The sequence below is a fragment of the Papilio polytes genome, unplaced genomic scaffold, assembly GCF_000836215.1.
Source record: "Papilio polytes unplaced genomic scaffold, Ppol_1.0 DF822178.1, whole genome shotgun sequence".
NCBI classification, from domain to species: domain Eukaryota; kingdom Metazoa; phylum Arthropoda; class Insecta; order Lepidoptera; family Papilionidae; genus Papilio; species Papilio polytes.
The window spans coordinates 2889487-2906217 of NW_013527026.1; the positions used below are offsets into that span (position 1 = coordinate 2889487).

At 32.3% G+C, this 16731-nt stretch overlaps 3 protein-coding genes across 3 annotated transcripts in view; 2 read left to right on the top strand and 1 right to left on the bottom strand.

The window, feature by feature from the left end:
* Positions 1 to 602, top strand: part of LOC106106415 (E3 ubiquitin-protein ligase TRIM9) — a 7541-nt gene extending 6939 nt beyond the window's left edge. Inside the window, exon 6 of the mRNA XM_013286994.1 lies at positions 441 to 602. Within this exon, the coding sequence (XP_013142448.1) occupies positions 441 to 593 (153 nt within the window). The 3' untranslated portion in view covers positions 594 to 602. The remainder of the gene's footprint in view (positions 1 to 440) is intronic.
* A 3509-nt stretch (positions 603 to 4111) lies between these two features.
* LOC106106612 (putative ATP-dependent RNA helicase me31b) lies at positions 4112 to 10063 on the bottom strand. Its single transcript, XM_013287216.1, has 8 exons — positions 9959 to 10063; positions 9319 to 9541; positions 9161 to 9242; positions 8869 to 9075; positions 8081 to 8252; positions 7533 to 7683; positions 7051 to 7246; positions 4112 to 6703 (listed from the first exon to the last, which is right to left on the bottom strand). The coding sequence occupies exons 2-8, from the start codon at positions 9384 to 9386 to the stop codon at positions 6251 to 6253; spliced, it is 1329 nt and encodes a 442-aa protein (XP_013142670.1). The 5' UTR covers positions 9387 to 9541; positions 9959 to 10063; the 3' UTR covers positions 4112 to 6250.
* A 1262-nt stretch (positions 10064 to 11325) lies between these two features.
* LOC106106492 (WW domain-binding protein 4) lies at positions 11326 to 13912 on the top strand. Its single transcript, XM_013287074.1, has 7 exons — positions 11326 to 11572; positions 11648 to 11720; positions 11794 to 11985; positions 12250 to 12394; positions 12740 to 12839; positions 12997 to 13158; positions 13697 to 13912. Coding segments are annotated over exons 1-7 (870 nt in total). The 5' UTR covers positions 11326 to 11570; the 3' UTR covers positions 13893 to 13912.
* The last annotated feature ends 2819 nt before the right edge of the window (positions 13913 to 16731 follow it).

A 16731-nucleotide genomic window follows, 5' to 3' on the forward strand; every position in this document is an offset into this window, starting at 1 on the left:
TGGCGCACACTGCCGCATAGTACCGTACACTACCACACACGGCCGCACAGTACTGCACAGTACGGTACATACGCCTTTATCTACGTTACATTTTAAAAACTGTACGTTATTGTTTACATTTCTTAAAAAATCAATTGCAAATGTTAAATTTAAATACTTCAATGACAGCCAAAGCTCTTGACGTTGGCTGAGAATTGGTTGTGAGTAACCATGCTTTGTTGCTATTAGAATTATAGATTTTGCCCCTTTTTCATGATGGTTTGTTCCAATTTATTGACCCCTAAAGTTTAATATCGTTAAAATATGTAGCCTTAAGCGCGCCGAAAGTAGGGATTTTTTGTAAAAATAAAAGAATTATTCAAAAATATACTTTTAATTTTGACATCCTACATAACTCACACACTGTTATTATATTTATTAGTATAGATATAGATTGTTGAATTGACACATTGTTGCAGGGCGACATCGCGTTCACGGGTCTGCGCGGCGCGTTCTACCCGGCCGTGTCGCTGAACCGCGGCGTCGCCGTCACGCTGCAGCCCGGCCTGCAGCCGCCGCCAGACCTGCTGCTCGACACCCTCGCCATCGAATAGCATTGCAGACACATGCTCTGTCTCTCACCTCTAAACTAATATAATCGCAAATGTATCTTTTACTACAATTGTATTCCTTTGTCTTGTTGATAAATGTTGTGCATTGGATTAAGGAATCGCAGCTATGTTTTGTTTTAATTTTACATGTGCTACAAGTTCGCGGATTATTTTCAACCGTCACCCCGCTCTGTCCCCATGTGAGATAAAAAGTTTCATCCATGCCACTTTTAGTCCCACTATCACCAATAAGGTGACAGATGGAACCGTTATGAAATAAAATAAGATCCAACGTCTAACGTCTAACGTTTAACGTCAACGTCTAACGAAATAAGATTCCTCGTCGCAAAAGGTGGGACGGATAAAAATTTTATTCTCAGTTATCCCCACGTGGGGACAGAGCGGGGTGACGGTTGGGAATAATCCAAGTTCGCTTTCTTCCTTCACGGCCGATGATGGCTGGCAATGATCTCCCAATAAAGCGATTTTTATATTTTTTTCTTTTAAAATGCAATATACAGTATTGGCGATGATATTGAGCAAACTATCCAAACATATTTAATAAAATTACTTTGTAATAATAATTTGATGTTTGCACGTAACCAACGATTTTTAGATAATTCCCACCTACTTGTGACTAACGTGCTCATACTTGTTTAGGTAATTCGAAGAAAAAAGTGTGTAAAATGTGTGATGTTTTAATCTAGCTTTATGATAAGTAAAAGCGTGTTTTTTTTTAAACACTGATCTTTAAAGAACCCACTGAATAGGTCTTGCTCGGAAATAACATCTTTTACTTGATTCCCAGTATAAACTGACAGTTAATTCTATCTATGTTAGTTCGAAATGTCCATACAATCGTCGCTAAAATGGCGAAAATTAAATAGGCAATAATGGCCAGTCCAGTGAATTAAAGCGGTTACTGGTTTTAATGTTGAGAGTAGAGAACGTGCCATCATCGCGAAAGTATAGTTCGTTATTTGACCTACAAGTAAAGGACAAGGACTTCCGCAACAAGTTTTTCTAAAATTATAACAACAAATGAAATGCGAGCGGATTTATTATTATTTACTATAGAATTACATAGTAAATAATAATAAAATTGTGATAACTCGTAAGTTATAATTATTATTACGAAATACATATAAACACCATAAAAAAATTGAGACTTGACATGAAGTGTTTATTCTCTGTTTACCCCAGTTCGAATAAAGAAACGTGAGTCTAAAATGACAATAGTTGTAATATCCCCTAAAATAAGTTGTATTTTTATTTTTATTTTCGTAACAAATTTAAAGGACAGGGAATTAATAATGTTCGTCCAATTTTTATTAAAAATAACTTTTTGTAACCAGTGCTTATTTCTTGTATTAATTATGCGTAAGTGCTTTGATAAACTTTCGAATTTTTATTTAAAAAAAAGATATTTTATAAGATTAATTTTAATAATTTTGTAACACTTTACTCCCTAACGCCGTATTTGAAGCTTGTTTTATTTCCTTGTGATATAGTAGATTTTTTTTAAAAGGCGTATTGACATAATAAAGATTTCAGCGATGTAGTTATCTCAAATGTTATATAAGCTATCATTATTGGTAGATATCAACGACTTTGTCTTTATAGATATTTCTCTCTGATGTAGCGATAAAAGAGCTTGTTTTATGTTTTTTCAAAGCTTGCATTAGATAGCTCTTAAAAAATTGTACTTAATATATATCCTAATTAGAGATAGTTATAGTGACATATCATATAGATTTTTATTACTTATTTATTTTCCTTTAATATAATTTAACCTTTTATCAACCTTTTAACATAAAAGTATGTAATTGAAAACCTTTGAGGTTTATGTAAAATGAGGCAGCTTTTTTAATTTAAAAGCATATGTAATGTTTATGCTTCTTAAATGAATACTTAACGTGTCTTGTCAGTTTTTTTATCTATGCGTTAGTTCTTAGAAAAACGATTATGAACAACGCTTCCACGCTTGAAATTCCAGTGAAAAATATTTGTGTTTGTACCGTTTTCTATGTTTATTTATAACTTTTTCAGTATGATTTACTGTTTGCAATAGGGACCTGAAATGAAATATATTCCACAACCCACCATCATTACTTTTAATATACTATAACGTTATTACAACAAAAGCGAATATTTTAGAAATTGCGAAACTGCTACCCTCATTACGACTGTTAAAATTTGAAATACAAGTTAAGCTCATAAATGTTTGTTAAAGATATATAATTGACAAAAACCTACTCATTGTCTTTCAAGTAATTTCCTTTTTTGTTTTGGTATTATTTTATTAGATAACAAAGTATTCTAAATAGAACTAGATAGCTCTTCCAACCTTTATTTTTATGTTAATGTAAGAAAACGACATAGATTATGTATTTCGTATTCCTAACATAATATTTAGTAATCGCAGTGTTTTTTCAATATTTACATTATTCCTTCTTTGACATCGCATTGAAATATAAGGATATGTTTTAAATATTACGTTGATTTACACTGCCGAAACTATTGTTAGATTTCTTCCTCTCATTCTCCATAAAAAAACACATTTTGTTAAGATGTCTCCTCAGTGCAAACTCGTGATTAGATATACAATCATGTATTGTACCTTTGTTAAAATGTGTAAAATGTCCGATTTTATGAAGCATTTTACTTCTATCTCTGACAATAATTTTATTGTATACCTCTGTGCTGTATTTATTCACCAATGTATGCCATAAAAAGTAATGTAGAGTAAGTGAATGTAATCCGTCAATTTGTATCCGAAAAAACACTTACTGTACCTGTTATTTTATAAAACTTAATCCGCCTTTTATATAGTTTTCAAATGATTTTCGTAAATTTTCATTAAATTTGTTGGAATGAATCCAAGCGATCATTTTTGATAATTCTGCTTACAGCAGATTAACTATATATCCTATGTACTTATACATTAATGACTGAATACGTACTTGTATTAAATAAGTTATATTTTACAATTTCTTTTCTTTCCCCTTTTATCACCTGCTTGAATTTAAATCAATTACATTACTATACGTTTAATTGTCAATCGTTTTGGTAAAAATGTAGGAAACCTACGTATAAACATCACTATGCATTTGAATTTGTATAGTGAATAGATTCGAATTAGTATTTTCAAAACTGTTATATGCTATACGGATCTTCAAAAATAACAATACTTTTTTTATAGTAGAATCGTTATCAAACCGCTCCAGTCAAGCTGTGCTAAAAATACTAGCCATGTTGGGTGGCGACCTCGCGATAACGCGCTGCACTTACAATGTGGTACACGCAGCGGAAGCGTTCGATAACGCCATTATCAAAAGTATTAACTGACGCTACAAAATCCCGACGCAATTCACAATATACAGTCGCATCGCGGAGCTTAATATTAATTCATACCTTACCATTTAATTGGTACTAAGCACCTTTTGAATACATTTGGTTAGCTAAGACTGGTAAGACATCTGGTTGGTAGATGGTCAAGACAGGAAATAATAAAAAAAGTTGGTGTGAAGAGTTTATTTTGGCCCATTTTTAACATCGATATATTTTTTGAGAAAAGAAAACAGTTATATAAAAGAAATTTATTCGACACCTCAAAGTCCTGAATTTTTGTAACATGTAACTTCAATACAATAATTTAAATCGAAAACCTAAAAGTCAAATAATTTTAAATTTCTGAAAATTGATACAATATATTACAAATACTTCCCCATGTTTCATTTTTAAAAAATACTTTGGCAACAAAACATTCTTTCATTTTAATTTAACTCAGACATTGGGACAGACTGATACTAGGTTACAAAGATTTAAAAAAAGAAATGAAGTTACATGCTTTTCAATATCAGCTGATATGCTGAAAATATGTCAGGATAATTTCTTGTGTTGCAATTACATTTATCTTATATTTTTTAGAGCATGATTTGCAAAACTTACATTTAAAAAACTATGATATGCTGGATGAAGTAGTAATATATGTTTATTAGAAATTATATAGAAACTGGGTATTTATGTCGATTAAAAAAATAATCACCGCAAGAAGGTGCAAAGCTTAAAATTAACAGATTTATTTTTTATTTGTTTGTTTTTATATTTTGTTGTCCGACATTAGAAGCTTTACACAAAGATACTGTTTTTGGAAGACGAAACTATTGAATGGCATTTTATTAATTTCATCAAACTATGCCAGCTTTAGATCATAGCTATCACAGATAAACACAGATTTCGATAAACGCAAATCGTTTAAATAAGTTAATTGATTTACAATAAATTCGACATCAATCATATTATTTTTATATTTCTCCTCCAAACATTTTTCAGGTAATTTGAATAGTGAACAACATTGTACACACACATTACCAGCTTCTGCCAAACTGTGAATGTGGAACAAAAGGCTATTATGCAAGTATTTTATCATGCTAAATGCATTGTGAACAAATATTACATACAAAGAAAAATAATGTAAATTGTATTGTTGACATACTTAAAAAACATAAAATTAAAATAAAAAAAAGCTGTGGCAAGGCCAAAATTATGTAGCTCTTCACTTGACATCCCAACAATTAAACCCCCAGAGAGTGATGAATGTTTTTTGCAATAATGGAACACAAAAACTCTCTAAATGATATCCCCCAGACGGAGCGATGTGTCGCATCTGCAAGCCGCGACAGAGTCTCCTCATCGCCCCGCCTCGTTACTGGTCACAGGCGATAAAAAACAAATATTACGATAGCTAAGGTGGGCCAAAAGTAAGGTAATTTTTTCATCTGTATTTTTAGAATATATCTTGTTGTTGAGAAAAATTAGCTATAAAATAGTCTTTTGCTCCAAAAATAATGCCCACCTAAGCTTCGCTTGAAATGGTACGCTCCACATACCCACACTGTGACATACCGCTTATAAGATAGAACTCAACTATGACTTGTATCGGCAACATTAAAATCTGGCTAAGATAACAAAAAAATCATCGACCAAAACATTAAAGAAAACCACATTTATACATCTTACATCAACAAATCCAAATTCCTTATTTAGTCCAAATCATTATTTTAGCCAGGTTTAATTTAAGTGCGGCTTGATGAAAAGAAACATTGCCTCAAGCGGCCAGAGGCAATGCTTTTGACACAGAATTATTTTTTTTCTCATTTATCAATGTTTGTTTGGGCTAGTCTTCTCACCTACCCATACTCCAGACAACACAATCACTTGGGAAAGATAATTCTGTAAAATGAAACCGGTGCTAGCTCCGTTTACAATATGGGTAGGACACTTGGACACATGTAGGAAGTCTACCACAATTTATGTTAAGATCATGGACAAATCTAGATAGACTCACAAAGCAAGGATTCAGATAAATATTTTACGTTTCAACAATGTAGGAAACCGCGCCCAGTCTCCAATATGGATAAAGGGCGCGAGATGCCCTCCGTAGTCCGTGTTTATTTATATATACACTTTAAAAAAGTTAACCCGCTCGGGGTATCGAGTCTTATTTCACGATAAACTATTTACACGCACATTTTGTTACAATAAATCACTTTTTACAAATAAGTTTTTTGTTTTTGTTTTTATATCTACTAATTCAGTTCACCAGTCAGCAAGTCCAGATGTGTTTAGTGTGCGAGGCGGGGCACGGCGGCGCGGCGTTACTTCTCGGCCGAGTCGTCCTCGTCGGCGCGCGCCACATACAGCGCGGGGTCGATCACCTTCGGGATGGGCTTGATCTCCGTGTTCAGCTCCAGCTCGATGCGGTGCAGGGTGTACCGGTCCTCGTACGTGATCAGATTGATCGCGATACCGAGGTGGCCGAAGCGGCCCGAGCGCCCGATGCGGTGCAGGTAGGTCTCGGCCATGCGCGGGAAGTCGAAGTTGATGACGACGTTGACGGCCTGCACGTCTATGCCCCTGGTGAACAGGTCGGAGCACACCAGATTGCGGCAGAGGCCGGCGCGGAAGTCGTGGAACACGCGGTTGCGGTGCGCCTGCGCCATGCGCGCGTGTATGTAGTAGCAACAGTATCCCAACTCCGTTATTTTCTTAGCCAGCAGCTCCACGCGCTGAGTTGAATTGCAGAATATTATGGATTGATTGATTTGCAGCTGCAACAAAGCAAATATCATTTTGAAAACTTGTTACAATTGTTAAGCAAGAACACTGATATTACTTTTATATGCTAATATTGTAAAGTATTAATAACTCAAAAACTAATGGGCTGATTTCAAAATTTCTTCCACCAATAAATAGCTAATGTTATCACTGAATAACATAAGCTATATTTATTACAATTTTTATTTCCGCGCGGACGAAGACGCTAAACAACGAGCAAGCTAGTTAGAAATAAAATCAAAACATAGCAGTGAGAAACAGACTACTAGTAAAAAAAACTCAAAATGTGAGTGTATATGCATGTAGTCTTGATGTGTGTAATGTAAATAATCATACATACCTTTGAAAAAAGTGTATTTAAGCAGTGCACTTTTTGTCTTTCTTGAACAAATGCATAGTATTGTGTGACTCCTTTGAGTGTAAGCTCTTCCATGAGGTTAATTTCATATGGCTCCCTGAGATGCTTCTCCATGAACTGCTTTACACTCAATGGAAATGTGGCAGAGAAAAGCAAGATCTGGCGTTCCTTGGGTAGCCTAAAAATATGTTTAATATTTTAGCTTAGATCTCAGAGTTGGTGAACATATTGGCTTAATAATAATAATTAATATTTAAAAATAACATTCTATTCCCCAAATAATTAAAATGGGTCATTTGTGAATGTAATAATCACCTAGCCAACTTATATATAATAGTAAATGTGACTGATATTTTTTTAACAAAGTTCCTTGATTGTTATTTACAAATTCCTGTATATAAACAACTTTGTTTACAGTTGTAGAATTCCATGTAATACACAGACAATATTCAAAACATATTTACCGACAAATAACCATGTCCAGCATGCCTTTAAAGTCTTGTGACAGTAATTTATCTGCTTCATCAAGAACCAACATCCTGCACTGGTCCATCTTAGCTACTTGTTTATCCATGAGATCAATCATACGACCAGGTGTAGCAATTATTACTTGAACTATAACAAATTGAAATCAATTAGTACATTTTCAGTATTACTACTTTTGTTTAAAAAAAAATTCTATGGGATTTTGCATGACCAGTGAACATATATTCCTCATAAACACTTTACGACAATGATAATATAATCCTGTGTGTTTCTAAAGGGACAACACTAAAAATTTGGCATAATTTATTTTGAGGTTATCAGCTATATCTGAATGTATTGGATTGCAATGGAAATAAAAATCCATTATGTTAAATATAAAAAATTACCATGAATATTGAATTACAATATTTACCATCCTATATAAATGATAATTTTTCTAGGACTATCATCTTGGACATATCAGTATGTATATTTTCTTCAAAATTTCAAATACTTTTACTAATAAAAATATTCACATTGTACTTACCATTTTGATATATACGCATAATGTCATCCCTAAGGTTGGTGCCTCCTGTGGTAACCATTACGCGGATATCTGTGTGTTTTGCCAGCTCAATGCAAATCTGTGATGTCTGTAGCGCCAGCTCCCTTGTGGGAACCACTACTAACGCTTGAATTGCATCTTTTTTTGGATCAACCTGCAACATGTTCCTTATCAGTATGTTGTGATGCAGAATTTATACATATCTTATGAATTATACTTATTGCTCAGATTTTGGTTTATCACTTATTGAGAAGTGAAGGGGAATCCAAATAATATCATCATAGTCACAAAGTTATCAGCAATATATTGATCCAATTCAAAAAAGTAGTACTATAATATAAACAGACTAATAAAAGAATGCAGAGAAAACAATAAAAAACATAATACTCAGTTAATAATTTTTCCAATACAAAATGTAAATTTGAGAATTATTAGACCAAAGTGTAAAGTACTTTAAGTGTCAATCATAATATAAACAGGACATTAACACATTTTTTTTTATTAATAAAAATATGTAGTCAATCTAAATAACTAATCGAAATAAAGTCAATATATCTATTAATATGAGTGTTATTTTAAAATAGGTGAAAACAGTTCTCAGCACTTAATTTTATCTTTTATGAAATAGATTATCGAACATAACCAAGTTAGGATAAAATATGCTAATGTTGAATAATAAAAAAAATATATTTCTCAATTCATATAGATATCTTTTACATCATATAATTGTTGCATGACACTGCAAATTCTTATAGTTAAACAATATATACCTGTTCTAACACTGGAATACAATAAGCTCCTGTTTTGCCCGTTCCATTCTTTGCTCGTGCAAGTACATCTTTCCCGCTTAGGGCAACTGGGATAGCAGCCTCTTGAATAGGTGAGGGCTTTTCCCACCCCTTCTCAAATATACCCATCAGGAGCTCTCTCTTTAGGCAAAACTCTTCAAATTCATTACCTCTTGTATCCGTCACATCCTAGATTTACACAGTATCATATTAAGCAAACTAATTCTAGTCTAGGAAGTAATGATAAAAATGAGGGTAGTTTAGAGCAACTCACACTGGTCTTTATTCTTCTGTCTTTGGGGGGTATTTTTAATTTCGATTTCCATCCTTTGTCTTCCACAGTTTTATCTACATCTCTGTAAAAGTATATAAGCGTAAAAACACTAAATACAAGCTAAATAATAATAATGAATGCAATACAAATATACTTACCCCTTCGTCTGGTTATTCATACTGTTTCCAACGTGATTACTTGAACTAATTCTATTTTCGGTCATCATTTTTTAACAAACTTCCACTAGGAGTCACTAAAATTAGAACCTTATCACAAATATTTATCCAAGTCCAACACTAAACAAATTTTACGACAAATCACTTTTAGATACATATGCTACTTGAAAAGTTTTTCACGTTCACCAACTTAGCCGAGGGATACCTGAAAAGATAAAAAGGTAACTGTAAATCAAATCGTTATGATTCCAACAGAAAGTCATTATGTACGAGACGCGTCAACAAGCAAAATATATACATAGCAAGTACCTATAGCACAGCTGCAAGGAAGGAATTTATATTTTGTCGCGGATCGAAACTAACAGTAAGATAGTATAATAAGGAAGAAAACACATAGAACCCAAAATTACGAAAACAAATATAAAGTAAGATTGCCGAGATGTGCAAAGATAAATATTCTATTCAATGTTCCAATTTAATATGGCGGCCGTATACTGGAGGTATCAGTAGCAAAATTTCTTGAAGTTAATACTGATAGTTAAAGCGTAACAGAAATAAAATTAAAACGAATGTAATAAATGGATGTTGCGAAAGTTATTAATATAAAATAAACAAATATCACCTTGATAAAACTTTACAAAAGACGGCGACACTCGATATTCGACGACGACATCACAAAGTAACCAAGCGACAGTGTTGCCAATTTATGAAATTTATTTGCAGTTAAAAATAAAACATCGATGTTGCTAATTAGCAATTTGTTCTTCGGTAGTTCTGTACCTTTACAACCCAGATTTAAAAAGATCATGTTGAGGTACTTTTGTAATAATAAATAAGAAATAAAAATAAAAATAATAACATTACATAATTCCATTACATTATCACATATTGGTGAAAATGTTATTATTTTTGTAAATAATCAGAACTTTTGGAATCAGGACTTGGTTAATAATCATTTGAGAAATTCCTACTGTCCCGTCAAGAATTTTTGTATAAATGTACATGATTCTTTTGGCACCCGGGAAGCGTTGAAAAATAAAAGTCACAATCGAATGTCAGGGTATTATTGACATAGCTTGTCAGTTTACTTCGCGTCATTACTTTCAGCATTTTGTGTTGTTTTTTAATGTTATTCCATTAAAAGTAGAATCAGAGAGGATTTTTACAAAATGGAAGACATTTCTATCGCGGAAAAGAAGTAGGGGGTCCAGTAATTACATTTGGAAATATGAATCACCTTGTGTTTGTTGTAACGAAAATGTGATACCATTAGTTAACTCAAGAAATTCCCTAATTTTAAGGGGACGCATGTAATTTTAGTTTAGTAATTTAAAAAAAAATGTTAAACAATAATTGACTTATAAATATTTTTCTGATGGTTGTTTTATTACCTATTCATTTTCAAATTGCAGTGATCGAACCGTTAGTTGTAATGTGTTTTGTGCAATTGGAAGTATTTCCTTCATGACAAAATTAACAAGGATTTTGGTTTTTAACATACATATTTACTTACGTAATAAGAAAATTACTGTGTGTACTCAGAAATATAACAAGAAACTGGCTGTCTGATGTTTTTATACCGCATCGTTTCGATCACAACGCGGGGCGTACGACATAGTTTGTACTGTGTATTGATTGTAAACAACAATCATTAAGATTTCTATTATTCTGTAGATGAGCGCTTAGTAAATCAATTCCTATTATGTTAAGACTATTCCTTCGCTAACTGTCTCAAGAGAGTGCATTGCTAAAAGTTTGCTACAAAGATTATTTAACTAAAGAGTCTTCTAACCAACAAACGAAGTCGTGGGCATTTCCTAGTTACATTGTAAGGTATAAGTACTTCCTTTACAATTTGCGTTTTCGTCTTCAAAAGGATAGAATTTCCCTTTAATGTGGACATATTACCTTGCTTGTAACCCCAAATGCTCAGAGGCGCCATCCTGTCAATGTCAAAAAGGTGGCACAATACATAGATAAAAATCTGTCACTGTCATTTGCTGTCCCTGTCCTCTTCAAAACAAAATCTTTTGATACGTGACAAAATAACACCAAAAATATATCGTTGAATGTTGATAATATCGTTATCGTAATGTTCTGTTAAAATAAGTTGTAAATTTCTATACATCAAAGCAAATTATATATATGTTTCCTTTGTTTACACCAGTAAATAGTATAGCACCAGCTAATAACACTATTTGGCACCATTAATAGCGAACAACAGGACTTACAAGATGTAAAAAAATTAATGAATGATATTTGTCGAACTTTTGGCCTTCATGCAATTTTTTAATTCTTCAAATTTTTTTAGGACTGAATACTGGCAGTCGACGGCTCGCAAATATTGTGAATTTTGCAAGTGTTGGTTTGCAGATAGTAAAGTGGTATGTGACTAAGAATTGTCATACTAACTTTTTTGTATTACTTAAGAGTTTCATTCCTAAACATATTTTACAGTGTATATCATTTCATGAGAATGGTAAGAGACACAAGGAAAATGTTCAAAAGCACATTTCTCAACTTAGCAAAAAGAGCGCGAAAGAATTTAAGCAAAAGGAAAAGATAGATGATGAAATGAAAAAGATGGAAGCAGCAGCGATGGCTGCTTACTTAAAAGATGTTAAGAACAATGGAGACCTGACATCTAAAGTAAGTTTCTTGGTTTATTGGCCTGAGAGACAAGAGATCCCTTAATGATAAATTCACTTATTTATAAAAATGTCAGTCCATTTTATGTGATAATCTTTTTAAAGTCCTAAATTGTTAATCAATTTCAAGTCTCATAGACAGTGGTAGTTACTGTTCTACAAAATAGCACATTTTTATAAACTGTGTTTTTCAAAGAAGTTTTCTATGTACCTTATTGGATCATTTGTGTTTTACAATTGTATATATTTTATTTATATTGTAAAGGTAATTAATGAAATGGTGGAGAAGAGTGGTGGCAGTGCTGCTGATATAACTGTGAGTTGCAGCACTAAAGATAAATCAGCATATGAATGGCATGAAATTAAAAGTGACAGTGGAAGTTCTTATTTCTGGAATACGAAGACCAATGGTAATTGTATTGTACTTACTATAATTATTAAGTACTAGCTGTTGTCCGCAACTTCGTCCATGCGATAATAAGATAAAAACTAGCCTATAGTATGACCGTCTATGTCAGCTACCCTTCAGTGAAATTCCAGTCAAAATCGGCCCAGCTGCTTCAGAGATTAACCGGAACAAACATGGCTTGCGGACTGACAGATATTTTTTTTAAATACAATGATTTAAGTCACAAAAACTTAAAAAAATCAAAAGAAATACTAGATTATATAAGTAAACAATTTTTATGACTTTATTAAATAGTAAGTTGTTTTTTTATTGATTTTAATTAAGCTTTGTTACTATTTGATTACAGAAACAACCTGGAATGCACCAGATAATTATTTGTCAATAGTTAAACAAGAAGAAAAGAAATTAAAAGAGGAGCAGCCAGAAAAGAAACAGAAAAAACCCAAGTATGTATTACCTTTGGTTGTTTAACTGTTTTATAATTATTTTTATTTGCCATTATTTTCAATGAAATGACAAAGTATTTTGAAAGATCACATGTTGTGTTAAATATCATAATTAATTATTTCAAATGTATTTTAGTTCTCTTTTATTTTATTTTAGAAAGTCAAAACAAGAAGCGTGTTTCAAAGAAGTTGAAGCTCTTATGAAAAGGGAAAAGATGAAAGAAATGTCTGATAAAACTAAGCCTAGGAATAGCGATGATCAGTATGGGCCGTCTCGTCCAACCAATCCATATGGATCATGGAAACCTGTTGTGGATGAGTTTGTTGTTTAATCTACTAATGTAGCTATAAATTGCATATTTGCTGTAAAAGTGAATAAGTGAAATCGTTGTATTAACATAAAAAACCAGAAATGTTTCTTGTTTAGCTTGTGTAGGATGGCTTACAATAATGTTACCCAGTTATCAAATGCCACATTTATTCACAAAATATACAGAATAGTCTTAGTTTATATAAAAAGCCTAAATTAAGGATATGCACATCCTTCTAGTACATGCAACCATATAGGTCTTTTTAATTATTTTGGGAAAATTGTACAGTTACTAAGTAAGGTGATATTGTTAACCAATATTATTTAGTTTTGTAAAAAAACATGTTTGACCACAGATATTTCGGAATTTACGAGTTTTAGCATAAATTGTTGCTTGTCTATGGTTTCAATTTTTTATTTAAATAAGATAAAACTTGAAATAACATGCACCTATCCATACTTCAACACATCGTTAGGCAATGCACAAGCGAATAATAATGCAAATCAATGACCCAAATATTGTAACATTTCCATATTGGTTTGACAGGTGTCAAGAAAGCATAGACTTGCAGCTGCCGAAGTCAGGTAAGCAGAAGCCGCCGCCGCCCGTACTCGTGCTGCCCGAAGTCGTACAGTTCAAGGAGAAACGCGTCGACTCCCTCGGCGACGGACCAGTAGACTTCAAGAAGAGAAAACTTAACGTCCAAAAACGGAACATACGACAGAAACTCGACGATGAGTAATAAATATTTTACTATAAAAATTGCTTTTTTTATTATTCCCAGTAAAAATGACTAAGTTTACCGAAACAGTTAAAAGTACAAAAATCTTTACGACAAAGATTTACTCTTGAACAGCTTTTATTTTATATGTGTTCACTTTCTTTACTTTAATTTATTGAATGCATCGAAATGATCACATAAAATGTCATCTTTATAACAAGTAATTCGAGCATCTGTACTTTAGACTTGCATTGAATATAATTTAGAAATGTGTTATTGTAACAAAGTAAAGTTAGTCAATAAATAATAAGAAAACTTATGTACAGACATTCAAATTCAATACTGACGCAACTTGCACGTGACTGATTTAGCAATATCAATATTATAATATTGTTCCCAGAATCAAACAAACCTTATAAATAATACGAAAGGAAAACCAAGTTGACATAAGTCTTAATTTTTAAGTTACTATTGAATTTATAGGAAAATTGATAATTTTAAAAATACACTTCAAAAATGTTAAATTAGTTAACTCGATAAAACTTAAATTACGCGAGCAAAAAATGGATCGTTAAATAATAAAAGAGAATAGGTAACTAATTTAATTTTAGAGTGTAATATTCGCTGCGCTTATCGTTCTAACATTTATATTAGAATACTTCGTGATCTAGCGGTATAATGTATCTTGTTCATGATAAGTACTGGGTTCGACTCTTTCGAAAACAAAATCTTGACGATCCCTGTGTCGCTTAATCTTGTTTTCATTAATCATGTTGTACAATAACATTCACAGCCTCGCTGCCTTAAAAATAAAACGATTCCAACTTTTCAAAACTTTATTTTTATTTCAATATAACGGAAAATACAAATTGAAGAATCCATACTTGTCAAAAAGTAATTTACTCACCTTTGTATGGCTTCCTGATTACGAGAGGGTTAGAAGTGAATTTAGAAAAGTGACTCTCTTAACTGAACCAGTAATAGAATTGGATAACGACTAACATGGAATAAATTATTTAAGACAAGAATTCTATATCCATCTTATTAATATTAAAAATGTGAAAGTTTAGATGGATGGATGGATGTTAGAGTTTGTAGCCTAAACGGCTAAGCGGACTTCGATGAAATTGGGCATAGATGTAGAGGATAATCTGGAAGAACACAAGCTATTCACATTTGTTTCTTTGTAATTCCACGCGGGCGAAAGGCATTATATAATTTGATAATCGAAGAAGTTATGACTATGTTCCATGGAATTTGATTAATCTCTAAACAACAAAGTCCTCTGTAGCTGTTCTTACTACATATTCAGAAATAGGTTAAATATTAAAATTGACGATCCATACAATAAAACAAACATAACCGATCAGTACTGTTTTACCAAAAACTTTAAAACTGTAAACTGTAAATAATCAAAGATTTCTGTGGTTACAAAACCTGTATTCGCAAGTCGCTAGTATTATCAGTTAAACATGTATATTTGAAATGTAAAGAATTCGATTGTATATTTTAAATTTAAATGCATTGTAGTGATGTCAAGGTCAACATTGAATGGCAAAAGACACAAAGATCAGCATGTTTTGGTTCTCGAAACTTCCAGCTATACCATTGTGCAGTTTTTTCATTAAATATCTACAATACATAAGCTGTAGTGATCTTGTTTCTTATCTGACGATACAACAATAACAAACATGACTAAGAACAAATATGGTCAATAAGCTAACTTGAGTTTCAAAGTTTTCTTTAAGTTATGCCAATTAATTCTACCAAGCTACTACTGAGCGAAAACAATTTTCAAACAAAATATCTTGTTTGAAAATTATGTATTAAGTAACTTATTGGATGTACTGTGTTGGTTGTTTTTTATGCTATCAAATACAAAGGCGAGGAACAATTGGATATTATCCTTGTTTTTGACAATCTACAGCGTAGCGACGTGCGCGTGGCTACAGTCACGACTCGATCCGGGTTCCATATGGGCATGACGTAGTACTATTAACGTTAATGCGACATTGTATGTTTGAACATTATGTCCGGTATCATTGAACGCTGAAGGCGGGCGTATTAATGTTTCTGAGCACGAACGGGACGTCAGGTGTAGCTATATAAGATACGACAGGACGGGATCGGATCAATATCGTGTTAGCCAGCGATCGACACCATTTCCATCTAGCGTTGTATCTAGACAGAGTTTTGTTGTCCGTTGCCACCGATCCTTGGAGATATATCATCATGTACAAACTGGTAAGTTTTTTTTAAATAAACAATAAAAAAATGTGTCTTTACTTAATCATTTTAAGTATATCAAAAAGTAATACATTCGCCGATCTTATATTAATGTTTTAAGCATCTTTTTTCATTCATTAATTCCGATGCAAACTTTATAAGTTTTCATTTCTGTTAAAGATAAAAGGTTGTTAATTTTGAAAAATAAAGCCCACTCTAACGAAGTTTAAAACTATTAAAATATTTTTTTAGTTAAATCGTGTAACCGTTCTTGTAAGAAATATCGGAATTCAGAAGTTTTGTTGAGTTTTGAAGAACTTTTATTATTTGGTCTTAGGTACTTTATTAGTTTGTAAAGAATAATTTTTGTACCATGTTTGAAATTCTTCGTAACTCACGGTTCTAACGTTCGAATAGATTTGTGTATTATGAAGATTATTTTAGTTAATGCTTATAACACAAAATTGCTACAGAAGCGCAATTGTAGCAGAGTTTTTAAAAAAGCAACGTAATTTCATTTTTTTAATTCAAATATTAAAAAATGTGTAGTCAACAAAAAACATATTAAAGTTTAATTTTGTATTTATAGATGTCAATGTTGTTCGTGGCTGCACTTTTCTTGGCGTCAGTGAGC